This window comes from Phaseolus vulgaris, chromosome 8, assembly GCF_000499845.2.
Source record: "Phaseolus vulgaris cultivar G19833 chromosome 8, P. vulgaris v2.0, whole genome shotgun sequence".
NCBI classification, from domain to species: Eukaryota; Viridiplantae; Streptophyta; class Magnoliopsida; order Fabales; family Fabaceae; genus Phaseolus; species Phaseolus vulgaris.
This window is the reverse complement of record NC_023752.2, coordinates 28332107-28360000: the sequence shown is the minus strand read 5'-3', so window position 1 is coordinate 28360000 and position 27894 is coordinate 28332107. Positions and strand designations below refer to the sequence as shown.

General features: G+C 32.8%; 3 protein-coding genes across 7 annotated transcripts; 2 read left to right on the top strand and 1 right to left on the bottom strand.

Annotated features, from left to right (window-relative positions):
* The first annotated feature begins 14742 nt into the window (after nucleotides 1-14742).
* Nucleotides 14743-21435, top strand: LOC137826582 (uncharacterized). Of its 5 annotated transcripts, XM_068632594.1 has the most exons (13): nucleotides 14773-15065; nucleotides 16131-16226; nucleotides 16331-16444; nucleotides 17230-17553; nucleotides 17646-17751; nucleotides 17827-18574; nucleotides 18658-19062; nucleotides 19142-19373; nucleotides 19448-19660; nucleotides 19740-19832; nucleotides 19921-20022; nucleotides 20778-21134; nucleotides 21222-21435. In XM_068632594.1, the coding sequence occupies exons 9-13, from the start codon at nucleotides 19496-19498 to the stop codon at nucleotides 21294-21296; spliced, it is 792 nt and encodes a 263-aa protein (XP_068488695.1). In that variant the 5' UTR covers nucleotides 14773-15065; nucleotides 16131-16226; nucleotides 16331-16444; nucleotides 17230-17553; nucleotides 17646-17751; nucleotides 17827-18574; nucleotides 18658-19062; nucleotides 19142-19373; nucleotides 19448-19495; the 3' UTR covers nucleotides 21297-21435. The 5 variants fall into 5 exon arrangements, 2 of the variants coding, with proteins under 2 accessions (XP_068488695.1, XP_068488696.1); XR_011083539.1 differs by lacking the exons at nucleotides 19921-20022; nucleotides 20778-21134; nucleotides 21222-21435 and adding an exon at nucleotides 15340-15494 and having other exon boundaries at nucleotides 14743-15065; XR_011083537.1 differs by lacking the exons at nucleotides 19921-20022; nucleotides 20778-21134; nucleotides 21222-21435 and having other exon boundaries at nucleotides 14745-15065.
* On the top strand, nucleotides 18660-19382 carry LOC137824882 (uncharacterized). Its single transcript, XM_068630561.1, has 2 exons — nucleotides 18660-19062; nucleotides 19171-19382. Exons 1-2 carry the CDS (start codon nucleotides 18660-18662, stop codon nucleotides 19380-19382), a joined length of 615 nt encoding a protein of 204 aa, XP_068486662.1.
* Nucleotides 21436-22560: 1125 nt separating the features above from the next.
* On the bottom strand, nucleotides 22561-27852 carry LOC137827130 (probable polygalacturonase At3g15720). Its single transcript, XM_068633348.1, has 7 exons — nucleotides 27591-27852; nucleotides 26211-26348; nucleotides 24587-24769; nucleotides 24278-24485; nucleotides 23341-23422; nucleotides 23150-23258; nucleotides 22561-23052 (listed from the first exon to the last, which is right to left on the bottom strand). Exons 1-7 carry the CDS (start codon nucleotides 27729-27731, stop codon nucleotides 22720-22722), a joined length of 1194 nt encoding a protein of 397 aa, XP_068489449.1. The 5' UTR covers nucleotides 27732-27852; the 3' UTR covers nucleotides 22561-22719.
* Nucleotides 27853-27894: the final 42 nt, after the last annotated feature.

The following is a 27894-nucleotide window of genomic DNA, read 5'->3' as shown; positions in this document are numbered from 1 at the left end:
TGTCTTGAGGGGATCAACGTCACTTTCTTGGTTGTGTTGTAAGAGATCTAGGTTTGATTGCTTAGTGGAATTCCTCAATGGTTTCTGAGAAGACTGGATGTAGCTCTGGGTTTGGAGTGAACCAGTATAAACATTTGTGTGCATTCTCTCCATCCTTAACTCTTTAAATTCAGTTGTGATATTTGTTTACTGGTATAAACAACCGATTGTTTCTGCGAAACAACCGATTGTTTTACTATTGTTGTGCTTTTAGCTTTGTGTTTTGAAAAATTGATTTCTCAATCAAGGTTTTTACGAAATTATTTCATTCAAGGCTTAAAAGTTTGCGAAAACCCTCTTTAAACAATTCACCCCCCCTGTAGTTTAAAGCCATATATTCTAACAAAAGGCACGTTAACAACGATATACTTGATGGTGATGGTCATGGCCGCATTTTCATTAGTGAGGATGTCCTCAACTCAACATACCTTCGTACCTCCACCTGATCTCCCGCGAAGCCGACCAAACACCAATCGTAGGCCTCGTCCATGATCTCCTGTGAGAATGGCTTGGGAGTATCCCTTGCCGACAAGTTCAAAGTTTGTTCCCTGGTGGAACGTCGGTCACGTTGTTGCACTCTCTTTCTTAACTCCTTTTTGGTTTTGCGCAACTCCTCATTGGCTTGCGCTTGCTCCTCCATAGCTATCCGAGAGGCAGCGATTTTTGCCATCAAGCATTGTTGTAGAAGTTATTGCTCATCTCAGGCTTCCGCTCGTAGCCTCTCCTACTCAGCCTTGACTTCTTCGTTTGTTGCTTTGAGGGCTCTCATGGTCTCCATGAGTTGTTGTAAGGCAGGGGCATCGCTTCCTTCAGATCCCAACGGTGACTGCTTGTGTTCCTCATCACGTCAGAAAACTCAAACAAAACTGTGGATGGGATCATGTTTAACGGGCCCCACAGTGGGCGCCAAATGTTCTTGTCGGATGACCTCAGATTGACCGGATGGGCAAGCTCCGCTTCTAGTCTGTCTTCTCCTAGCACGCTGGAACAATGCTCTGCTAAAATAAAGGTGCTCCTCTTTTATTCTCATCAACTATTAATTAATATGTAACTAACATGTATTAATTAATATATAAGTAACTTGCATATTATCACAAGAGATGAAATATCTCTTTATCTTTAGAATAATATGATAACAAATTTAAACAATAACAATTATATCTTTCATCTTCAGAATAATATCACAACAGATAAAATATCTCTTTATCTTTTATCTTAATTACCTTTCCTGGGTCGAGCTCCCGACCCACCTCTAGAGCCCAAACGCCAAGCAGACCTCCCCCAAATACCTGGACTGAGGTCCCGAGCATTCCTGTCCAATACAAGTTCTTCACAATTAAAATCAAAATAAACAGAATGGATTTAATACTCATAAAACACTAAGAACATAAGACTCACGCAAAAATAGGTAAGAAAAAAGAAGACATAATTCAAAAGCAGAATTTAAATTGCTTAATGAATAAATAGGCGGAATTGTAAATGACGAGAATTTAAAGGCGAAATTGAAATTGCTTGAAGATAAAAACAAGAATTGAAATGTGCTGGGATTTAAAGGCAGAAATCAACTCAAAAAAGATAAGCACAATTTAAAAACCATGCTCTGATTACCACATGTGAGTTGATTTTAAGATTGTACATTTTATGGGTTACACTTTGTTTATGAGTTTTTGTTTTAAGCAGAATATAGTGAGAAACCCAAAGAAGATTTTCACTAGACACAAACTTAACCAAGTGCTTAAGTAAGTGTGAAGGTTCACTTCTAGAGGACAATGAGAAAAGACAATTATATAGTGTTGATGATGATGAGGTGCATAATTAAAGTATATAATAGAAAACAACAAGATGGAAAAAATAAAAAATAACTTATTATTATTATAATTAATATAATAAATAATTACATTTCACATCTGAAAGAAAATCAGTAGTTAAAAATATAAACATATTCGATGGTAAAATCGGTGGCTAAAATATAAACATTTTTTATCGCTAATTCGGTCGCATATATATTTTTCCCAATTTATTCAAAATAGCCACCACTTTAGCAACCAATGATTTTGTCACTCTCATGTTTCGTCGCTAATTCGGTCGCTAAACTAACTAACATCATTAACAATTCATTCGGTCGCTATTTCGATTACAAATTTGAGACTAAAGGTATTTAGTGGCTATTTCGATCGCAAATTGCGACCACTCATTTTCGGTCGCTGAATTCGATGACTAAATCGTTATTTTCTTGTAATGATGGCACTAGGAAGGAAGAGATGAATAGATAGATGAAGCTTATGGATGATGATGGTGGTCACACCACTTGGAATGGTGGGAGACTCCAAGATGAGTGGTGAAGAACCGCCACTTGAAGTGCACAAACACCCAAGAGAAGACCCACAAAAAGGGAGCACTCAAGACTCACTCAACACTCTAACAGAGTTTCTTTTGTATTCAAAATTCAATGTGTAAAATAAATGAGGCAAGACACCCTTTATATAGGAGATAATGATTTGGAGAGCAACATAGAGGGGTAAGGGTGTCATTTGTGAGAAACCTTCTAGAAGGTAGGTCAAATAAACCCTAAACCTAGGTGCACATGTCATGAAAGGTGGGTTTGGCACAAACCCAAATTACTAAGCAGACCATACTCAAATTACTAAGCAGACCCTACTCAAATTACTAAGCACATCCTGCTCTAATTACTAAGCACACCCTACTCAAATTACTAAGCACACCCTACTCTAGCTGCTTATTCTTCTATTTGGACCCCAAAGCAAGCCCACTTTATTTACAAACATTTGTCTTGTAAGAAGACTAGAAGAAAAAACATCTGATGCTCTAGTCTATGCTCAATTCTTCTTTTGCTGAGGTCCTTCCAATATTTGGTGGGGTCTTCTCTTGTATGCTGAGATGACTGATCAAAGTGTGAAGTGTCCCTCGTGTCCTTGGTCATCTTCTTGGTTAATTGGGTTGTATCACAACATGTGTGAAACAATTATTTACATATACAACTGTTTCTCCTTATTCCATCATAAACAACTTGTATTCCTGAATTTAAGCTTGCTTCCTTTCTTATTTCACATCTGATGTACCTTCATGTGTGATCTCCAAGATGTCCCACGTTTTTTTTTGTAGTTGTGTTTTGAGAAACCCTAAAAAATTCATCAAGAATTAAAGTAGAAGTAATAATATTTTTAGCCATACAATCATATTATGCTTCTTTTTTGTTTTCAACATGAAACCAATTTGACCATGGTTTTTCAACAAGCTCATATCACAACATGTTTAGAAACATATGGACCGTTTGCAATGACATCCCAAGTTCCTCTTTCAATTTATTCAATAAATATTTTCATCATAAATTTCCAAAACTATAGTTAACACCTTCAAACATAGGTGTTCTATTTATGGGAGCACCCTTGGCAAAAGACAACTTGTTCTCAACTAATTATAGTAATTTTTTTTATAAGTTCACACTAATCATAGTAATTTGTTTTATTATAAGCATGCTAAGAATATATTTCTTACACCCTATTCAACACGACTCTGTAAAACTCTATTACAGATCAACAATTTGAATACTCTATTCAGAACACAACTTGCAATCAACTCAAAAAACAAAATATAAAGAAACAAATCACCTGATTTGCTTGATTAAAACTAAATCGAGACAAAGATCAAGTTTACTTATCCTTGAACAACCTAGATGACCTCTAAGATTTACAAAGAAAGTTCCAAGAACACCTTTGTAATCTCATAAATATAACTTTATCAAAAGTAATATGTTTTCACACAAAAATTGTTCAAAAACTTTGTTCTTAAAATGAGAGTTATATAAAATTTATCTATCAATTTTAATTGATTAAAACCTAAAAAAATAATTTGTTGTTTACACTTAATAGTGAAAAGAACAAATTGAGTCATTGTTTCTGTAGAACATGGAAGCTTTGATGATCTAAATATGAAGTGAAGGGTTCATGCTTTGCTGTTTTGGTTGGAGCTTAGTTCTAGGGTGTTTAGAATTCTTCTACAAATCATTCCTAGTCCTTTGCATAAGCTGGTTCAATCTATTTTAAAAGATAAAAGTGTTTTTCTAAGCAAAGAGAAAAACAACAGGTTGAAACCACGATATAATAAGTTGTTTGTCACTTAGCTTGGTTGAAGGTTTTCAAAACTATTTTTAACTTGTTTGACTGACTGTCATAACCAATTCAACCAATTAAAACAACATTTCAACCGGTTGATTGTCACATTTCATTACAACTTTTCAAAAACCTGTTAATTTGTTTTTCAGTTGGATTAAAACTGTTTTGGCTCATGATTGAGTGCCTGGAACGACTAGTTTTAAGAGCTATAAATATGATTTCTCTTTGAATTTCAAAAACAACAATTATACATAGAAAGTGAGATTGAAATTGTTTTTTAGAAGAGATTCAAATCAAAATTTTGCAAGATTGCTAAGTATTTGTGCATTGGTTCAAGGTTTGATATTATGAGCTTTATGATTCCTGTAAATCCAGGTGTAATATGTTCCTGTCTGATTCTTGTAATAGTTTCTTTTTCTGTAAGTGTGAAGGCGAAGAGGGTGAGTGGTTCTTATGGTATCAAGATCACCTCTTTATGGTGTTGTGCATTGTAATATGTGATTGGTTACTAATGGAAACCCAGTGGTTGTTCTGGGGACTGGATGTAGCTTAGGGTTGAGTGAACCAGTATAAATTGGCTATGTAATCTCTCTATGTCTTTCTCACTCCTTATAAACTGTTTGATTTGATTTTGTTATTGTTGCTGCCATAAACAACCGGTTAAAACGAAGTTTCAAGTGGTGTTCAAGCTTTGAAGAATCCAAATCCTTTGAAGGATGTTCAAGCCTCTGCTGTGCTTGTTGTTGCTGTGCTGGTTTAGCTTAGTTCTGGGGTAGTTTATATGTTGTAATCCACCCTTTGATTAAATCTAAAGCATTAGCATTCTCAATCTTTGTGAAAGTAAAATGTTTTCAAACTAAGTTAAAACAACCGATTGTTTTGTCGAAACAACAGATTGTTTGTACTTAGGTGTTTTGAGAAAAATATTGAAAACTGTTTTTAAAATGGTTGAACTGTTAAGTACCAAAACAACCGATTGATTCAAGGAAACAGCCGATTGTTTGTTTTGGGACCATAACAGAAAAACTGTTTTCTGTTTGACTGAGCTTTAAATGATTTAACTGCTTATGCTCCAGTCATTAAATGCTTTGACCAATCTTTTAATGCAATTTAAGAGTTTGTTAAGATTTGATAACAAACTACATCTTTGAATAAATTCAGAAAAACAGATTTGACAATTAATCTTTGACAAGTTTTTGCTAAGAGTTTTTGAGTTTTTCAAAGAGCTAAGATTGCTAAGAGTTTGTGATTGATCAAAGTGTATGGAATAGGATTCTGCTTGTATTGATTTCAGATTATCTTCTGTAACAAGTGTAATCCTTGTACTCTGTTGAACAAATATTCGTTTCTGTGTTTTGCTGAGATTGGCTGTGTGTTCTTGAGGGGATCAAGATCAGCCATCTTAGTGTTGGTGTGTTGACCAAGGAGAGTGTGTTTCTTTAGATGTTCAAGGTCATTCTCTTGGTTGTTGTGTAAGTGATCAAGGTGTGATTGCTTAGTGGATTTCCTCAGGGTTTCTGAGAAGACTGGATGTAGCTCTAGGTTTGGAGTGAACCAGTATAAACAACTATGTACAATCTTTCTATCTCTAACTCTTTAAATTTAGTTTATTTGTTGTTTGCTGGTATAAACAACCGATTGTTTCTGCGAAACAACCGATTATTTTTCTGGTACTACAGTTTTTGCTTGCTGTTTTGGCGAACTGAATTTCTGAATCAATTGTTTCCTCAGATAAATTCATTCTTGTTTTAAAAGTTTGCGAAAAGTCTCTTTAAACAATTCACCCCCTCTAGTTTAAAGCCATCTATTCTAACATTTCTCACTCCTTATAAACTGTTTGATTTGATTTTGTTATTGTTGCTGCCATAAACAACCGGTTAAAACGAAGTTTCAACCGATTGAAATTCTGCAAACAATTTGTTTTACCTTGTTTGATTGGCTTCCTTGATTAGTTTTTCTTTTATTGTTGTTAAAACTTCATTCTTATCCAATCTTTTCGAAAATCTTTTGACAAACAATTCACCCCCCTCTTGTTTAGGCCATTAATTATAACAATTGGCGTCAAGAGTTAGGTTTTTAAAAAATATTTAAGTTCTATTTTTTTTCTAAAACTTCTTTAACGGCTGATAAACTACCTTTTGGGGAAGGTGCTTCTATAAACAGACCACCACTATTTTGTGGTGTGAATTACCAGTTTTGGAAAGTTAGGATGAAGATTTTTATGCATTCCACAGATAAAGGTATTTGGGAAGCAATTGAAAATGGTCATTTTATTCCTCAAGTTAAAATAGATGATATCTTAGTTGATAAGCCTCCATCTGAATGGACTGAGGCTGATAGAAAGAAATCAAAATTTGATTGGATTGGTTAAAATATTATAACCGCTGCTTTGAGTTGTGATGAGTTTTTCAGGGTATCACAATGCACTTCAGCAAAGGAGATGTGGGACATCCTTGAAGTCACACATGAAGGAACTAATAATGTAAAGAGGGCAAGAAAGCATGCTCTCATCCAAGAGTATGAACAATTTAGAATGCAGAAAGGGGAGACAATCTCTGATGTGCAGAAACGATTTTCCCACATTGTGAACCATTTGGCGAGTCTTGAAAAGAACTTTGACAAAGAGGAGCTGAACATAAAGATCTTGAATTGTCTTGATAGATCTTGGTAGCCAAAGGTCACTGCTATTTATGAGTCAAAGGATTTAACATCCATGACAACAACTTCTTTGTTTGGTAAGCTAAGGGAGCATGAGCTTGAGATGAATTGGTTGGTTGTCCAAGAAAGTGAAGACAAACACAACAAGGGTATTGCACTTAAAGCTGCCAACCAGAAAAAGGCAACAAGACTCCAGTGATAGTGATGAAGACACTATGAGTTTGCTGTCAAGGAAGTTTAGCAAATTCTTGAAAAAGAATAGAGGCCAATCTTCAAAGAAGTACAATTCTAAGAAGCTAAATGACTTTAATCCTAACAAATATACTTGTTATGGCTGTGGTGAACAGGCACATATCAAAGTTGAATGTCCTAACAATGAGAGTAAGGAAAAGGCTGATTTCAAAGGAGAAAGGAGAGGAAAAACCAAGAAGGCATATATAGCTTGGGATGATTGATACAACCGAAGTAGGTACGAAGATGATGAAGGAAGCAAAAGACAAAGCACATAGTGAACTGTCATCTCAACGACCAATTCATAAACCCACCAAGGATCACATGGACCTCGCCAGAGGAGCTGAGCATACATCATCACACCAACTATTCTTCCTTTTGGTCTTCTTATAAGATACAAATATGTTGTAAATAATTGAGCTCACTTTGGGGGGTCCAAATAGCAAATATAGGCTAGAATAAGGTACCTTTAGCATAATAGGGGGTGTGGGTAGCATTTTAGCTTGTTTCTAGACCATTGGAAGGCATTTTGACCTAGTTTCTAGAAGGACAAGCGTGGGATGCGGGATTGACTTAGTCAAACCCTAAGGCTGTCCATTTTTTCCTTTTTCCCATCTTACCCCTTTAACTTTTTCTCCAAGGCTCCTTCACCTATAAATACGAGGCCTACCTAGTGTATTTTGCAAGTTGAATGAAATAGAGAAAAGTTACTCTGCACATTCTGTGTGAGATGCTAGTGAGGCTTGTTCCTCTTAGTCTTTAGTCTTATCTTGTGAAAATTTGAGAGCTCTCAAGTGGCGGCTTCCAACACTTATCTTGGAGTCATTCCATCATCCAAGTGGTGTGTTCATCATCTCAAATCCATGCTCATAAGCTTTCTCAATCCTTCATCTTTTCCTTCCATTGTCATTCCATTCTATTCATAAATATGTTCTTATTTTGCTTCCTTATGTCTATTCGGTTTTTACATTTTGTTCTTGCTTTCCTTGTGTAATTTCGCACTATATCTTGTCATCATCATCACCTTATAGTTATCTTTTTCCTTTTGCCTTTGTGAAATGAACTTTCATGTATACTTAACCACTTGGTTAAGTTAACGTCCAGTGGGGATTTTCCTTAGGTTTTCACTATTAATTGCCTAAAAATCTCAATCATAAATCTAAAGTGTCACCTAAATGAACAATCCTAAAATTAACTCACATCAATGATAATGAGATATCCTCCTCTAGCTCTTCAGAAGATGAAGAAGCAAATCTATGCTTGAAAGCATCAACATCAAGTAGTGTAAGCTCATCCTCATCAATCAAAGGTAACAATTATTACTAATTACTCAAGCTTTCAATAAAATACATGAAGATTGACTCTCTTGAACAACCGGTTGAAAGGATTGAACAACTAGCTTGAAAACAGAGTTAAAACACTGGAAAAAGAGTTAGAAAAATCTACAGTTGATTTTGAAAACCTGGATTGATTTACAAAAATTCTGCTTGCATGTGTGACTTTAATTTTTGTGAAAATTGTGAATCTCTTGAAAAGAAGGTTCACTGCCTTGTGAAAACTATGGATAAGCTTACAACTGGAAAATCCAACTTTGAGAATGTTCTTGCATCTCAAAATTGTGTCTTTGGAAAAGCTGACTTAGGATTTTATCCACAGAGCAAAGAGAATGGGATTTCAAAACCTTTTTCATCTGTGCCAGAAAATCAACCGATTAAAAGAACGAAACAACCGGTTGTTACAGGCTTTTACTGTATGAAGAGAGGTCACTCTGTTAGATTTTGCAGGTTTCGTAAATCTCTTGTTCCTAAAGGTATCTTTAAATGGATTCTAAGAAATTTTGATGGTTCTAAAGATAAATCTAACTTGAAAGGTCCTAAGTTCTTTAAGGGATCAAATCTTGTGATTTGATAAGCTTTATTTTTTAGATTTTTGCTTCCACATGAAGGATCTGTAGAATCAGGATCCCATGGATGCAAATAAGCAAGACAATGCCTTGTTCTGATATTGTGTACTGCTTCATATGTGTACTTTAAAATCTTGAAGAATAACTCTTTGTTCTTCCTATAGTTGAACATTTGATTCTAAATCCAATTATGGATTTTCATTATTTTGTTTCTGGATTATGTTTGTTTGGTATTCCTTTTGTTTCAATACAAAAATAACAAATGTGTTTTAATCTGGATCCATGTATGTTCAAGTCTGTTAAAAGTATTTGTTTTTTCAAACTTCTTTAAGTTGTTGCAGAAATTCAACTGATTGTTTCTACGAAACAACCAATTGTTTTAGCCTTGTCAGCACTGGTCAAATATGTTTTAAATCTCTGTGCTTTAATTTGTTGTTCTATTCAAACCTAGTGATGTTTGTGGTCAACAATGCTTTAATTAAAGCTTTGAATACAAATTTTCTCTGCAATAACTGCTCTTCATGAAATAGATTCCTCTAAGCATTGGAAATTAAAACTGCTTTTAAGTTTGGTCAAATCAGCATGTGTTTTCTGTGCTTTCTATTATGTTTGCCAGAACTTCTTTATGGTTCTAATTTGATTCCTTTTTCAGTTTTGAATACAACCCACTAAATGCCAACTTTGACTGACTATTCTGGTTATATATGAGGCCATTAGTTTCACCAAGATTAATTTGTTTTTCTTCTCTCTACACTAAATTTGTTTTTGCAGTGTGCTCTCATCTTTTCTCTCTAAACCATGGCATCAACTTCTCCATCCTCTAAGAGAATAAAGACAAAGGCAGTAAGGAGTGGTGGAAAACTAGAAGGCTGGTTCTCAGGAGAATTAGAACTGATAGAAAAATACCTACATGAAGCCAGTAGGAAGATTGTTAACACTCCAAAGCTTGTCTCTTTCACCTGGATGAAGCAACAAAATCTAACTGTGGTAAAAAGTCTTCTAAAGGAGCAAAGGCTGAAGAGATTCCTTGAGCTTTCTGGAAACATCTAGCCAGATTTGGTGAAGGTATTATGCACAAACCTTCAATTCAAGGGTGACACTCTCAACTCTCATGTGAAAGGGGTGGATATTGTAATCACCAATGATGTGTGGACTGCTATAACTGGGATGAAGTTTTCTGGATTAAGAATAAACAAAGGCAATCTTGGAGTGATAGAAGAATTTAACAAAGTGAAATTCTACAAGAATCCTCTCTCAAAAGTGAGAAATTTTTCTGTGGGAGGATTGAAGCTTGATGAAAGGCTCATTGCCTTCATTATGTCCTAGATTGCCACACCAAGGGGGAGCAATCATTCTACTCTCTCTGAAGAAGACTTATTGTTAATCTATTGCATCATGAACAAAGTGAAACTCAACTGGATTCACATCTTCAAAGACCATATGCAAAAGGTTATAAGGTTAAGTGACTTCCACTATCCCTATGCCATTTTGATTTTTAAATTTCTACATTATTTTGAAGTAGATATTGAATAAGAACTGACTGAGATTGTAAAGCCTTCAAGTAAGATCCATAGTGGTTCCCTAAGCAAAATGGGATTTACCAAGATTGGTGGGAGATGGGTAAGTAAGGATGATGACCAACCTGGCCCAAGTGGGACTCATGATGAAGAAGCTGAAGCTGCAGCAAACCTAGAGGAACCTGCTGCTGAGACTCATGAAGCTGATCCAAGTACTGATCACATGGGAGAAAGGATGACTTCAATGTCTCCTTTTGATAAGCTCATGGTAAACCGAATGGATAACTTTGTTGAGAACCAGAGAAATCTTCATGAACTGTGTGAATCAAGGTTTCAACATATGGATTCAAGGTTCTAGACCTTGGATGAACAAATTAAAGAGGTTCAGAACCAACTCCTTGACCTGCAATATGGAAGGAATGACTGAAGCAAGCCCAGGGCCTTCATTTAAATTGCTGGTTTAATTTTCTGAACAATTTCTTTTCTTTTATGTTGTTTTTTAATCCTTCTATCTTTCTATTTGTGAAGACAAATAAGGGGAGAAGTGAGCTTTGGGTTGTAATGTTATAATATATGCACTTATTTTTGTTTTGCACTTTTGATTGAACATTTCTATAACTGGTTTTTAATTTGATTTAAAACCCTGATACTGCGAAATAATCGATTGTGTTTTCTGTGCTGCACCTATGCATGTTTGACTGGTTTCTCACATTGATTTGACTGATGTTTCTCACTGGGAATCACCTAGTGGAAACTAGTTTGTGGTGTCTGATTAACTGGAATAAATTATCCTGTATTTCTATGCTTTCTTGTGAATGCAGGTTAAACAAGATTCTAAACAAGAACATTCCAAAAAGCATCCCAAGGATTTGTCACCATCTAATAGGGGGAGATTGTAGAACATGGAAGCTTTGATGATCCAAATTTGGAGTGAAGGGTTGATGCTTTAATGTTTTTGTTTGAAGCTTAGTTCTAGGGTGTTTAGAATTCTTCTACAGAGCATTCTCAGTCCTTTGCACAAGCTGGTTCAATCTATTTTGAAAGAGAAAAGTGTTTTTCTAAGCAAAGAGAAAAAAACCGATTGAAACCACGATATAATTGGTTGTTTGTCACTTAGCTTGGTTGAAGGTTTTCAAAACTGTTTTTGACTTGGTTGACTAACAGTCATAACCAATTCAACCGATTAAAACAACATTTCAACCGAATGATTGTCACATTTCATAACAACTTTTCAAAAACCTGTTAATCTGTTTTTCAGTTGGATTAAAACTGTTTTGGCACATGATTGACTGCATAAAACATCTAGTTTTAAGAGCTATAAATATGGTTTCTCTATGAATTTCAAAAGCAACAAATATACACAGAAAGTGAGATTGAAACTGTTTTTGAGAATAGATTCAAATCAAAGTTTTGCAAGATTGCTAAGTAGCTATGCATTGGTTCAAGGTCTGATCTTAGGAGCTTTGTGATTCCTGTAAATTTAGGTGTAATCTGTTCCTATATGATTCTTGTAATAGTTTCTTTTTCTGTAATTGTGAAGTGTGTAAACCCTGTAAGGTCAGAGAGTGTTTTGACTAAGGTTGTGTGAAGACAAAGAGGGTGAGTGGTTCTTGTGGTATCAAGATCATCTCTTTGTGGTGTTGTGTATTGTAATCTGTGATTGGTTACTAGTGGAAACCCAGTGGTTGTTATGGGGACTGGATGTAGCTTAGGGTTGAGTGAACCAGTATAAATTGGATGTGTAATCTCTCTCTCTCTCTCTCTCACTCCTTATAAACTATTTGATTTGATTTTGTTATTGTTGCTGCCATAAATAACCGGTTAAAACGAAGTTTCAACTGATTGAAATTCTACAAATAGTTTCTTTTACCTTGTTTGATTGGCTTCCTTGATTACTTCTTTTGTGATTGTTGTTAAAACTTCATTCTTATCCAATCTTTTCGAAAATCTTTTGACAAACAATTCACCCCCTTATTTAGGCCATTAATTCTAACAATTTCAACTTTCTAGAAATATAAAATATTTTAAGAATTTAAGTGATTTCAACCTATTAAAACATTGTTTTTACAAATTAAAAACACTTTGTCATAACCAATTAAGGTTTTAAGTAATTTTAACAAATTAACTCAATAATTTAACTGATTAAAATATTCATTGTAGTCCTTTAAGACTTCAAATACAAACACTTTAAAAGATTTAATTATATTTTTAATCAATTAAAATTATTGTTTGAGCAAAACAAATTCTAACGCTTTTCTTTTGCAAAACTAAGGATCAAATCAATCACAAGAAAGAAAATACATACAAATAACACACACACTACTTAATAGAAATCATGTATTCAAACTTCATGAGGATTGTATTCATCAAATACAAGGTTTAACTTCAACTCAATAGGAGATATTTATATATATAGGAGAGAATTTTGTCATAGAAGAGCAATGGACAAAAAAATAGAGTTAACCTTGTAATCAAGAGTTAACACCACTTAACTAAGATTAACACATGACGATCCCTTGAAATTAAGGAGTGCACATGGATAGTTCCTTGAATCTATTAAGATGTAATGATAGAGGACCATCCACATAAAGGAAGCCACTACAAAAGAAGGTTCAGAGCATAGACTCAAAGACACAACAAATATTCAACTTTGAAGCTTTGTATAAGAATATATGTAGAAAATTAGACTAGGGTTTGCCTTTTTCTTAGACCTTGTATTTTGGGTCACAAATTATAATAGAATGAAAACCCTAAACCTAGAAAGCTAAAGGTACAAGGAATACTTCTACAAACCCTAACTTGCATGGCAAGCTAGGGTTTGTAGAACCTTGAGCGACAAGGCTCAAATCTTAACCCTAACTTCCCATACAAGCTACGATTAAGATAACTTCACTTGCAAGCTACTTTCCCCTTCATATGCCTATAAATAAGTGACTTTTATCATGTAATTTTTAGACTTGAATGTGTAGAGAAACTTTGCAGAAATTGACTTCCAACACTTTCTCAAAGTCCCATTTTCACTCTTATTAGGGTTCAATACCCTAACCTAGGGTTCTTATAAAAAGAAGTTATTCTTCACCTTGCTTCCGTGTGAAGTCCTTCAACCAACATCGGTTCCACTCCTTCATTTGTTCAATATCTTTTCGCTGCAATTCATTCTGCTCTCCATTCAGTCAAAGCACTTCAACAAAGGATGAAGTTCATCCATAAAGTGGTATCAAGAGCACACATACGGTTGATAAGTGTCATATTTCAGTAATATTTCATATTAAAATACATGCATTTCTGGATATTAATTGATAAAATAACTATAATATAACCCCTAATTTATGAATTTAAACATTTTTACATTTTTTTTATTATAATATGAATAAAAACGGTTTATTTCCAAATTTGTATTAATTTCAGGATTTTAGGGAAGAATGGAGATGAAAGGGCAAAAGAAGAATATACAAGATAAAAGGAGAAAGTTGGAACGCTATAAACACTCACCCAAACTCGCCCAAGCTAGAAGCTCATAGAGGATCTCACCCAAGAGAGCCCAATCTCGCCCAGGCGAGATCACTTTAGAGACGTTTGACCTATTTTTGTCCAACTCACCCAACCCAATCACGCCCAGGCAAGAAGTCACTATGTCCAAGACCAACTAGGTTAAATAGTAGGCATGGGCAACAACCCTTGACATCAATTGGGAGAATAGAAGGTGTTAGAAAATTCTAAAGGAGGCAGCCGTCAAGGAGAAACATCTTGAATCTTCTTTTCTTGCTTTCCATGCTTGTAATGGCTAACATGAGTGACTAATTCCACCCTTTGGGATTAGGAGTAATATGTTCAAACTCTTATGTATTGAGGTGATATTTAAATATAATATTCTATTCTTGATTGATGATTGATATTGTATAAGTTTTTGTAATGTTTGTTTACCATGACCAAGATCCTTAGATTTGAATAAAAAGTATCTATAAGTTTTTGACTCAAATAACAATGTTTCACTACAAAAAACAGTGTAAAATATGGCGGTTATTAATAACCGCCACAATTTTCAGTATAATATGGCATTTGACTAACCGCCACAATTATCTTTGTATAATACGTCATTTCAGTATAATATGTCATTTTTAACTGTCGCAATTATCCTTAAAAAAAAAATTCCAGTTTTTTTCCTCCATACACCATTTTTTATTATTCATTTTTTTTAAAACTTGCTTTCACTTGAAAATTGGATTTTTTTTTTTAAAACTTACTTTTAATTTTTTTTTTTTTTGAATTTGGAAACCAAGCCCTAACACCTCTTCCCTCTCTCTGCTCCACACCCTAACGTTTCTTCTCTCTCTCTGCACCAGACCCCTAAGCCTCTTCACACAAAACGAAACCTAACATTTCTTTCTCTGCTTCACACGAAATGAAACACTTCCATCTAGCTTCACACTTACATGAAACCCTAACACCTTTGTCCTTTCACGAAACCCTAATGTGATGGTAGGAATTTGTTGCTGAGAGAAGAAGTTTAGGGTCAGAGAAGAACTTGCATCAACTAGCTTCTAAGTGGATTAAGCAGCATTCGAAAACAAATCACTAATTCAGGTAGTCCCTTGACAATACAGCTTTGTTAATTTTACTTCCCCGTGCTATGAAAACCTTAAATGTATGCTACCGGATCTTCTTTCATCTATGAGCCACAAAAGATATTGTTAAACAAAAGATTGTGTGGAATTTGTGCATGTACTCTCTTCGGATTCAATTGAAAGGCATGGAGTTGAGTCCAATGTGGGGTTTACGGGGCCTGGAGCCAAGAAACTCTTCATCGAAACCTCGTTTTTTGAACAAGTCATTGACATTTTTTTTATTCAATTTACAGTTCTGGTTCTGGATGCCGACCTTTTCCATTACTTGCTACAGCTCCAGCCCTTAAGTATTTTCTCTCAGCTGTTATTGTAGTTCATGCATCGGTCAAGTGGTTAAACATAAATTAACTTCCCCTTGAATGGTACTGATGATAAGTTCCACGATTAGGTAACTTTGATAAACATCCATTATCATTGTAAAATGTTATATTACTAACCAACAAAAAGATATAAAGATTATTTCTTAATTATTGTAAGAAGTGATTTTTAAAACTGTTACTTTGGTTACTGTCATTTTGATTTGTGCTTACCACTTTATATGATAAAGAATGATTGGTCAAAAGAGAAGCGTTGTATTCATTATCCTCCTTCACAACCACTAGAAAGTTTTGACTAAATTGTATTTGCATACAATCGTAGTCCTTGGATATAATTTTGGATTTAAGAAGTCGCGTGGCATGATAAGGTACGTAATGGTTGAGGAGTGGTGCTACCACATGTCCTAGTGTTTCAGATGGTACATGATAATGCATGTACCATAGGGAGGATCTTTTTTCTGATTCTAGAGCAGCGTCCCTGTGGTAATCTATTAGTTGCCTAGCCAAGTGTAGGAAGCAATTCTGTTATGTGGTAACCAAGCTAAGTGGTTGAGGCTGATGATGTGCTCTTTTGAGCCATTTGGATGGAGCTAAGGTTTGGTTCTTGGGTGGCCAGCAGGTGACTAGGATCGGTTCTGTTACATGCGGTGTAACTTCATGCCTTATATCATTTTTAACTTTATGCTTTACATGCGGCTCTGTTACAGGTGGCTGCTGGATGGTGCTCCTAGTGAAGGTCCATCAAGTGTATTTTGGTGCTTAAGGAATGTCATGGTAATGACAGATTAATTGATTGGCCACAAGTGAGACAAATTCATATCCCTACTCTTTTAATATAAGCTATCAATATAGTGTGTAAGGCGGTTATTGTATGTTATGCACTAATCTGAATCATTTTGTGAATCAGGACTTCTTTGGAAAACCAGCATTCTGCAATGGTTGAAGGGTGAAGAAAAGAAGAAGGTGGAATTTGAGAGAGCGGTGGCATGGTAGAGTGAGTTTCAATTGGTGGCATGGTAGAGTGAGTTTCAGTTTCCTCACTTTTATGCTTATTATCACACACACAATAATGTTCTTTTATACGCTTTCTTTTTTTGAAAATTTATTTTAAACCTCAGGTTCATGACAGAGAAAATAGAAAGGAAGAATGTGTTTTTTTTCTCTGTCCTTTTTCCTTACAAAAAATATAAAATATGAGTGATATATGAATAATATTACTGTCAGCTTAATTGAACATGCTTGCTATAGCTCCATATTTTTAATACATGTGTCAGCTTAATTGAAAAATGGCTACTAGCTTGATGGTACCTCTTTAGTGAATTTGTCTCTTGCAAATGTGAAGTTGGAAATTTTTTTCGTTTTCATGCGACTTTTTCATTTCCACTTTGAAATGTAAATCCAATGGGGGTAATGACGTGTGATTACCTTTTGTCCACTAATAAGTTATTTTATATGTATAGAATGGTGATGCTAATGATAAATAAAGAATTGGTTAAGTAATTAGTCCATTAAAAAAAAAACAAAAGTACATTTAAAGGTTAACCAAAACTAAATCTAGTCTTTTGCTATATAATAAATATAAAACATTTAATCTTTAGATATTAAATGTATCTAATTCATTGATAATAATGAAAATCTGGCAGAAAGACAGTGTTTGTAAATTGGCATCTTATGAATTTTATTATATTGATGATGTTGTGGAACCTGACAAGCCATAGAAGAAATGTAGGATTTAATTTCCTGCGAACCTTTGTACTTTTTTTAAGTTCAAAGTTTGATTATTCTAATTGCGAAAGAATTTTATAGGTATTTGGGACACTTAAAATCGTATGTTCGAAACAAGGCACAACCTGAAGGTTCTATTCCTGAAGGTTCTATTGCTGAAGGATACCTAGCTGAAGAGGTTTTGACCTTTTGTTCTCAATATATGGAAGGGATGAAAACAAGAACTAATAGACCTTCACGTGTAGATGACTCTTTCAACACAAATATTTCAGAATTGAATACCCTATTTCCACCAATTGGTAGAGTTGTAAGTGCTGCTTCAACTTTTGAGATGTCAACTATTGAGAGAACGCAAGCACATCGATATGTGTTATTTAATTGCCCTCAAGTTCAACCTTACATTGAGTGAGTATTAACACTCAATATAAATCTAATTATGTTGAAAAGTTGTCCTTTATGGAATTATTAGTAATATATTGGTTTAAATTTTTTCTTAGGGAATTTAGACAACATTTACGAAGAAGGTCTAGAGGGAGAAGAATTCCAAATACAGAGCTAGAAAAGATTGTCAATAAGGATTTCATGAATTGGTTTCCTCAAAGGGTAGGTACAATATGTTTTTACAAGTTAAAAATGTCAATTTCAAAGATATACTGACAACAAGCATTATTTTTGTAGATTAATAACACAGACATTTCAAGTACAGTTGCAAATGATCTTAAGTATCTAGCTCAAGGTCCAACAACACATGCTAGAAGAATTTCTGCCTTTAATGTAAATGGTTTCAAATTTAGAACTGAAAGTCGAGAACATGACTTAAAAACCCAAAACTGTGGAGTGTTCTTAACTTCTTCAACATCATGTGTTGTAAGTGGTGTGGATCAAAATATTAGACAAGCAAATTTGGCATATTATGGAAAATTAGAAGATATAATTGAGCTTAATTACTATGGTCATTTTAAGGTTATCTTGTTCAAATGTAAATGGGCTGACACCACAAGGGACTGTGGGTTGAGGAAGGATCCTTGGGGTTTCACTTGTATTAATTTTTCAAGGTTAATTCACACGGGAGATCGTGAGGAGCATGATCCATACATTGAAGCTTCACAAGCTGGAATGGTATATTATATAGATGATGAGGTGAATAAGGAATGGTCAATTGCTGTCCATTTGAAACCACGAGACTTGTATGATATGGGAGAAGGAGATGGTGAAGTTTGTGAAGTAGAACCGTGTCCACAACAAGACTTACATGAATTTTTCAGCAACTCTGACCAATTGGCATTATTTAGGGAGGATGAAGATGATGAATTACTAAATGAGGACAACAATGATGATGAACTTCATGAAAATGACTCAATGTCAGAGTAATAATAACCTTGGTTCAGCTGCACTATTAATATGTTCATTCATCTACTATGTGCATGTATGAAGCTTTTAATATATCTCCACTTTTAATATATCTTCAAATTTAAATTATGTTGTTGATTACTTCATTTTTATGTGCAGATATGCCTAAACCTAAAAGGATCAAGAACTTGCTTAAGTCAGTTGCTGGTTCAGACAAATCTGTGGCCAACTATGTAAACATTAATGCTACGCCTTCTACTACACAGGACCAGACAAGAACTACTTCTGCAAGTCCATTTGGATCTCCACTACCACAAGCTTCTCAATCTATTCATCAACAAACCTCACAACCTACACAATCACAAACTTCACAAGTTCCACAATCACAAGCTTCACAAGTTCCACAACCACAGACTGAATCTGAAAATCTTGAATCATTTGAATCTGTACCTCCAGCAACTTCTGAATCTGCACCAGCACAACCAACTTCTGAGTCTGAACCTGAAAGAGTGCAACCAAGAAAATCAAGGCAATCAAACCACTATTGGTTTGTTGATGCTATAGGTAAAATCTTTTGTTTTTTTTTTCTTTACATGTAATAAGTTTCACTGCACATGAAATAATGTATTTGGATTTTTTATAGATGGCGAAGGAGTTAGTCAAAAACTAAAGGAGTTAGTCATAACTTACCTACCGGATTACGTGTGGTGGTGAACTATGATGATAATTTTCAACCAATTGGAGAAGCATCTGGTTTACTTGCTGGAGTTTGTGGACAGCTAGCAGCAAATCATGTATTGTTCCCTATTAGTTTTGAAAAGTGGCCAACTTTTCCAGATACTTACAAGGATACAGTGTGGGAGAGTGCACTAAAGGTAATATAACTTACATTGAAATAACTTTAATTTTATTCAATACATTTGGACTAACTTCTTTTCTTTTTTTGAAGTCTCGATTTTGTTTCAAAGTAAATGAAGATTTGGCTAAAAGAGATGTTATGTTTAAAATTGGGAAACTGTGGAGGGAATACAGATGCAAGCTTTGGAATGAATTTTATGACCCTCTTATGAGCAGAAGTGACCTCATCAAGAATGTTCCAGCTGGATTAAACATGGAACAATGGGCTGTTTTTGTTGATTATCGTTTGAGGCCTTCTACAATGGTATAGTAAACTCTGTTTTTTTATTATTAATAAGCTTACTTTAAGTTTACACAAAACTGATTTCATTTTCACTTTGTAGAACATGTGTAATAGAAATAGAGATATAAGGAAGAGACAAGTTATTCCTCACACTGGTGGTGCTATGTCTTTGTCAAGAAGAAGAAATAATTTGGTATTTGTTTACTTATATTGTGCTCTTTATTTTAATATATTACAATTTCCACCACATTATACTTATATTATTATTGTTGAACATATAGAAAATTGAGACTGGTAAAAATATTGGACGAGCTGAAATGTGGAAGATCACACATAAGAGGAAAAATGGCATATATGTGAATGAAGAGGCGCTGGAAATTGGGGTAAGTGTTTGGACTACTTTGATGATGATGTATTGATATGGGAAGTGGTGGATAGGAAAAAGAAAAAGCAGGAAATCTAGAAATAGTAATAATAATAAGAATTATAATGATAAAAATGAATGGTAGTTTATGTGATGGTGACAGGCACAATATTTCCATGATAGCATGGACTTAAGTGGAATCAGGGGTGGGTAATTGTTATTTATAGATGAATAGGTGCATCTATATTTAGGGGTATGATTTTACAGATTTTGTCTTTAAGGTTCCATTGGGGAATGACTTGGACAGCCATGCAAGGGCATTGCTATTTACGTTGAAGACTTGGCATAAGCAACCACATGGTCTTAATTTGGATAGTGATTGATGAGTGAGAATGCTATCATATAGATTTTAGCACTAGATTGATTGATGACCAAACACATGGTCTGTTATTAATCGCACTAGATTATAGCATGCTATGGGAAATTAATAATGGAGTGCATGTATAAAGAACCTTTTACCACAAGGGAATTTTAAAATTAATCAATATTTTCTTTTATAGCATGCTTTAATTATTACCTTTAATTTCTCAGTTTTTTTTCTTACCTTTTTACCTTCTTTGGGTTTTAAGTCACAGTCATCAAAATTGTAGAGAATTGGGATGAACTTTGGATGGTTTCTTTTATACCTTACCCTCATTCTATGTTGTAGTTGAGAGTTCAACCATTTCATTATGTTTACTGTTGCTGCCATGATATATTTTCAATTTTATCCAGGAAAAAATTGATGAACTAATGTTGACAAATCCAAAAGGTGGTTCAAATATATCTCCAGAAGATCCAATTGGTGTCATATTTGGTAAGGAGCATCCGAGTCGAGTTAGAGGGCTATCATATGGAGCTTGTCTCAGCCTTGCTTTCAAAGGATCCACAACAAGGCTAAGTGGTATGAACCATGCTTCCTCTAGTTCAACTTCATCAAATGTGGAGGACAAGATAACTCAAATGGAAAATGAGCTTGCAACTGTGAAAAATCAAATGAACACTTTGCTTGCTTATATTGCTTCAAGAAAAGACGTTCCAGAACATTTTGCTGCAATAGCAGCTAATTTGGTTCATGCATCCACCAATGAGGTATTAATATATTTAAATATTTATTGGTGTCTTTTATTTTATAATTATAAACATACAAATTTATTAACTTAAAATTATTTATTTCAGGCATCAGATTATGGAAGTGGTGCTCCATCACCTAATCAAGTAATAGGATCAAGTGCCGGAAGCAAAACTGATTAGAGATGTGTGTTTTAATTTTAAACTTGACTAGGAATGTATGAACTTTTGAACAACTATGTGTTGGAATTTTAAACTTGATTAGGGATGTATGAACTTTTTATGTGTTTTAAACTTTTGAACATTATTATGTGTGCTTTAACTTTCAATTACATATAAACATTTGAACATTATTATGTGTGCTTTAATTTTTAATGAAATGAATGGATGATTATAACTTTATACATTATTTTATTTTATTATGAAAAAATGGTGGTTAAATTTTATAATTGTATAAAACAGATTATAAAAAAGATTATAGAAAAGTGGTGGTTAAATTTTATAATTGTATAAAACAGATTATAAAAAAGTGGTTAAATTTTACTTATTCAGTATTAAAATTACGTCAGTTAAAAACGCCACTACTTACGAATATTATGGTGTCAGAATCTTCTTCAATGATTGTAAATTGCGACAGTTATAACTGACACTACTTACATATAAAAACCGCCACTATTTACACTATGTTTAAAGTGGCGGGTGTTGCGGCGGGTAACATAAAACCGCCACATTAAACTTTGTGGCGGCCAGTTCTATGGCGGTTTGGGAAACCGCCACAAGCGTATATTGTGGCGGTTATAAACGCCACTTTATACGAAAAAAACCGCCACAATATACACTTTTTTTTGTAGTAACATATTTGAATGCCAGGAATATATTTGAAATGTTAATTTCTATCAACATCTAATCGTAATGCTAAGGAGTTTTTATAAATATGCACGAAATCAATATTTAGGAAACTCTCTTACTAATTTTATATGTGAGGAATCTATATAAATGATTTTTATATGGACATCAACATCAATCAAATGATAGAATATTACTATGATTTTCAAAATACAAAAGTGTAAGAAGGATGAACCCCCAACAAACTCTTTAACTTACTTTCTTTACAATTCTTGCAATCATTAAACAAATTCCCAACAAACTTTTTTTTTCTATTTAGTAAATCTTATAATTGATAATTCAATTGTTTCTTGTAGGTTCGTTATCCGTCTTTAGGGACAAATTATTACTTCTTACGCGGACAAATTATACACATATTCAAAGGCAACAATGAGACATTTTTTCACCAAACTCAAGGGCTAATTACAAAAATCTAATTGTTGGAATTTTTATTTTATCATTTGTGTCTCATATATCATGAGTCCAATCAAAGGGAATTAACCTTTTTTCCCTTTCAATCTACTTTATGTATGTATGTGACTTTACAGATTATTAATATTATGTGCCTCAATCTCAAATATATATGTATTTCATAAATGAAAACTTAGGTACTAAATCCCAATGGTAGAGTTTGTAGCATTTGCAATATTCGATCAAGAATTCATTACATAGCAGAAAAAATAATAAAACACTGAGACAGTGATCACATAAATTTGATCATTCAGGAGTGAGAAAGGCATGGCACATGGGGATTACAGAAAGAGCACACCCCTTTTACATTTTTGCATGATGCATAAGTTTTCTTTCCAGCAATGGTAGTTATGTTAATCCCCTTCAATACAATGTTGGTGCAACCTATGTTTTTGTCACAGTGCAGTTTGATTGCATGCGCAGAACTTGAGGTTCCCCTCACATTGTGATAACTAACATCACTCACCCTCACTGCTTCAACACTATCATATGGGTTGTATTGTTGATCAATAATTACAGGGTTTGTAGTTTCAACAAGTACAATATCCTTAAATGTGATCTTCCTTGCATATCCTTGTCCTCCCTGATTTAAGGAACACAAAACATCAAACTTATTTAATCTCATTTATAATTTGCTTAATTTTTTAGAACAAATATATAGAGAAACTTGTTATCCTTACTATCCATGTCTTGATTCTAGCTCCATTTGTGGTTCTATTGAAGGTGCAATTTCGTACGTATATCTCTTCTACTGTTTGATGAGCTCCATTTTTTCCTAAGCTCCCAATACTACATGCATCCCATATAGTCTCATAATATTGACCTAATAACTTTGATTATAATGTGGAACTGCAAATTTACTTCAACTTACCTGATGCCATGTCCAGGTCCACAATAAACACCAATTATGCTGATGAAGCTGGATCCATGGTTAATGGCAATGCAATCATCTCCTTTAGTAAACAATAAAAATATATAAAACCTCATCAACCAAATAATATTGCATTTTCTTTCTATTATTCTTCATATCTCACTTTTTTTTCTGTTTAATATTCATTTAATTCTAGAAAAAGGTTGCTTAATTTAGTTGTATGATAGAATTTCTCATCGCAAAAGCTATGAAAGAACATAAGATGAGAATGTGCTACTAACACGCTTAATAGTTGTATTTGGTTAAAATTAATCACTACAGAAGAAATAAACATAAAAATTTGTGTTATAACAATTTTCAGTCAATGTAAAATTCTGTTACTCGCAGTTTTTCTTATATAAGATTGTCAAGTTAAAATTTGAAATAAGGAATTCATTTCTAACTATTATTAGCTGAATTAATAATTTAATTTATTTTCTTTTTTCAATTCAAATAGCATTAGAGTGACCTCTTAAAAAAACATAAACATATGAAGAAAATTATTAGATAAAAATTAATTTTAAAAATAAAAAATAATTAATTATAATATTAATTAAATTAGATACTATTTTTATAGATTAAAAAATTATTGGTATTTAAAGTAGTTTCTATCAATAAAAAATAATTTTTAAATTATAATCTAATTAATTACTAAAATTTTATCTACCAATCTTAAAATCTAATTAATTGGTAACTAAAATTATGATAATTAATTAAATATTAATTTATAAATTATTTATTAATAATAAAAATCAATACTATTAATTTAAATACCATTAATTTTTTAAATAACTAAAATAATGTTTAATTTAATTAATATAGACAAACTTTCTCATTATACATATTTTTGAGAAAAAATAAGCATGGAATAAAAGATGAAGAGTTATGTATCATTTACCAGTTTCCATCTTAGAATTCTTGATGAGGATGTTGGATGAATAGGAGATATCAATCCCATCAGTGTTGGGACTTTGATCTGGTGCAATAAAATGAAGTTTGGAGATGAAGGATCCATTGCATCTGTTTAGGCTGATATGATTTTTGGGGCTGTTGATGTGAGTCAATCCGCTGAGGAATAGATTGTTGCATTCACTAAAATGTAGAGCCTGCATGCACATATCATATCAAGCCACTATAACACAATTAATTTGAATCCAAATACTGATTGGTGATGTAGTTAGTGAGTGATGTGTGTTCTCCAACTTACAGTTGGTCTGTTAATTTCAGTGTTGAAATAGGATTTCCACCATGGAGCACCTTGGCCATCAATTTGTCCCCCTCCACGAATAACAAGACCATTTATACGCCTGAAACGGATCCATGCCTTCCGAGTACCTTTTCCCAGTTTCCAACCCTTAATCTTCTTTGGGGCTGTAATGGTTCCCTTAAGCTACCAAGCCAAGATAAGTAACACATTTATATCCATTCTTATCAGAATAAGTATATATCAGATGAAGGTTTTATGGTTTTTTTTTTTCTAATGATCTAACATGGATAAATTTTTTATTTATTTTAAAATTGTCAAATTGTGAATATGAAATACAATTTAATTAGTAGAATTTGATATAACTAAAGTAGTACATGATAACTGTGTCTAACTAAAATCGTACTTGATAACTGTGTATACATGAAGTCCTACATTATAAATACGACTTGTTTAATTTTAAAATAAATATTTTTTTACCATTTCAGGAAATATTACGCCATTTGGACAAAAATCGCTTTTATGTGTTAGTATCCAATGTTTTGTCAGTATACAGAGAAGTATTTTGTGTTTTTTTGCCAACTTTCCATGCAACTATCGCATGAAATGATTTTACATGACGTTGTTTTAAAAAATTGATGTAATGTTTTCATTTTTCAGTTTTGGAGTTACAATATCAATTGTTTAGTGTTATTTTTTCTTTTGGTGACTTTGTATTGTTTGTGCTTTTATTTCTTGTTTGTTCTAGTCAATTCTACCTTTGTGTTATTTGTTTTTTTTGTAAAAATAAAATAAAATTAATATGAACCACGGATAACTCAACTCTTATACATAATTATAAATAACAAGTCTTCAAAACTTAACCTATTTAATTCTTATAAATTTAAAACAACAAATACTCCAGTTAAAGGAATAACCTTTATAAACTCATTTAATTGCAAACATACAATCACAAAATCAATGTACCACTAAAAATAAGTAAAATAAGTAGAATCAGATTTAGTTGTTATCTAAAATCAAATCTTTGCATGTTATTTTAATTGATGAGTTTCATTAGTATCATTTATTAGAATGGTAAAGATATGAAGGTTCATAAAGAATGAGTTTTGAAGGTGATAAAAGAACCATTTAAATTAAATGTGACTTGAACTATGATTTCTTAAACACAAATATTCCTTATAAATTGAAGTTTTTTCATCATCAAATTATTTTTATTTTGTCCTATAAAATTTAAATCTCTCAAAATCCGACCACATGTTCGTGTTAGGTGATCTCATGGAAATTTTGAGTATGGGACTGAGTTGTTACTATTATTAAATTGGTAAAAAACATACAGATTCAAGTTTTCACTTTGTTTGGATGAAGTAAATTACTTTTACAAAGGCCCACGCACAAGGCTCCTATGGCAATTGCTTCCTGCGCTCAATTTAGAAGCTGAACTCAATGATATCTGAAGTATTTACATGGACTTAAATACTTTTTTTTATTTTAAATTATATAAGCATACAATTAAAAGTTTGACAACTCTTTTAACATTTTATTTAAAGTTTAAAATGCTTCATTTTTCCATTCTTTAGTTTTGTTGAAAAGATTATAAAATATGAGAGATATTAAAAATACTAATAACCTTAATGTGAACGATTGCAGGATTGCAGGGACCACTGAACAAGAGAGGCTGCAACATGAAAGTTTTCTCTTCGGGTATGAGAAGTGTTGGAGTGCCATAACTTGCATTACATGCGTCAGTCCATGCTTTCAGAAAAGCCTAACAAACCAAATAGTTTTAAATCATATCAAATATAAGAGAAATTCTAAGTTAGTAGAAAAAAAAGTACTACTTTTTCCATGTATCAAAAGTCCAAATAAAAAATCACATACAAAAAAAATTAACTTCAAAAGTTTTGTAAAAGGCTTTGGCTCTAATTAAGTAAAGGGTAACTCAAATTTGCTTTAAAAGTCGAATCTTTTTTAACAATTGTTGTTTAATTGAAAATAATATAATACTAATCATAAATAAAGTGAAGGTGTAAAGCCAGGTTACAAATTCATTTGTAAATGAACGTTTGAGTGCTTGTCTTTGAATACCAAGTGAAAAGACACTTTCTATTCATTAAAAATAATTATCTTCAAAATGTCCTTAAACATCAATTAAACGCTACAAATTAAAAAATAAATAAAACATAACGAGATATCAAGTAATTATATAAAATTAGCGTAGAGTAAAAAAATGCTTTAGTTATGATTTGACTCCTCAAATTTGACATAATTGGATTTTGTTCAGTTAAAGGAAGAATAAAATGTTAATCCTTAAATACTAAATTTAAAAGGTTAAAAGCAATTTTAAAATCATTTTAACCCTCTCAATAACTAGTGTTTATAGATGATTTTTTTTTTTCAAATATAAGAGATTCAAATAAACTTTTACAAATTTTAAGAAACTAAAACTTGATTTATCTTAAATTTTAAGAGTAATAACATAATTAAGTTATAAAAATTATACCTTAATAGAGGAAATTTGTGAGTTGGTATAGACTAGCTACAGCTAATTAGTATAACCTTTTTTTATCTAACTAAACTTAATTAGTCATATAAACACTGAAGGCTTATTACATTTGTGATATATATATATATATATATATATATATATATATATATAATATAAAGAATAAGAAAATAGTATGCATTGAAACAATTTCATTGTTTATATAAAATTATACAAGTAAAAACAAGTCCTCAAGATTATCATATTTTTTATCTACTATACCGAAAAATAGTATGTGCATGGATATATATATATATATATATATATATATATATATATATATATATATATATATATATATATATATATATTAGGGATTAAATCTTTCAAGAATTAACATATAGTGTTAATTAGAGAGAGAGAGAGAGAATTAATTTAGGGATTAAATCTTTCAAGAATTAACATATGGTGTTAATTAGATATTTATATAGGCGTGTAGAAGAAAAGGAAAACTGAAAAACATACTTGGGAATCATCAGTTTCACCATTGCCCATGGCACCATAGTCAATAACATTGAATCTTAGACCTGCATCAAGTTCCATTCTACCCCACACACAAGGTGAAGCAACAACACACATTCCTAAGACAACAAATAAGAGTTTCATCTTCCAAATTAAAACTAATCTTCTTGCTTTTTTATTCTTCTCATAACACTCTCTAGAATCAAGTCTTACTATGTATGTAATAAAGAAGGTGACAATTTATAGATTGTAGAAATCAATACACAACCAATGGAGGGAAACTGAAAAAACAAACATATATAATGGT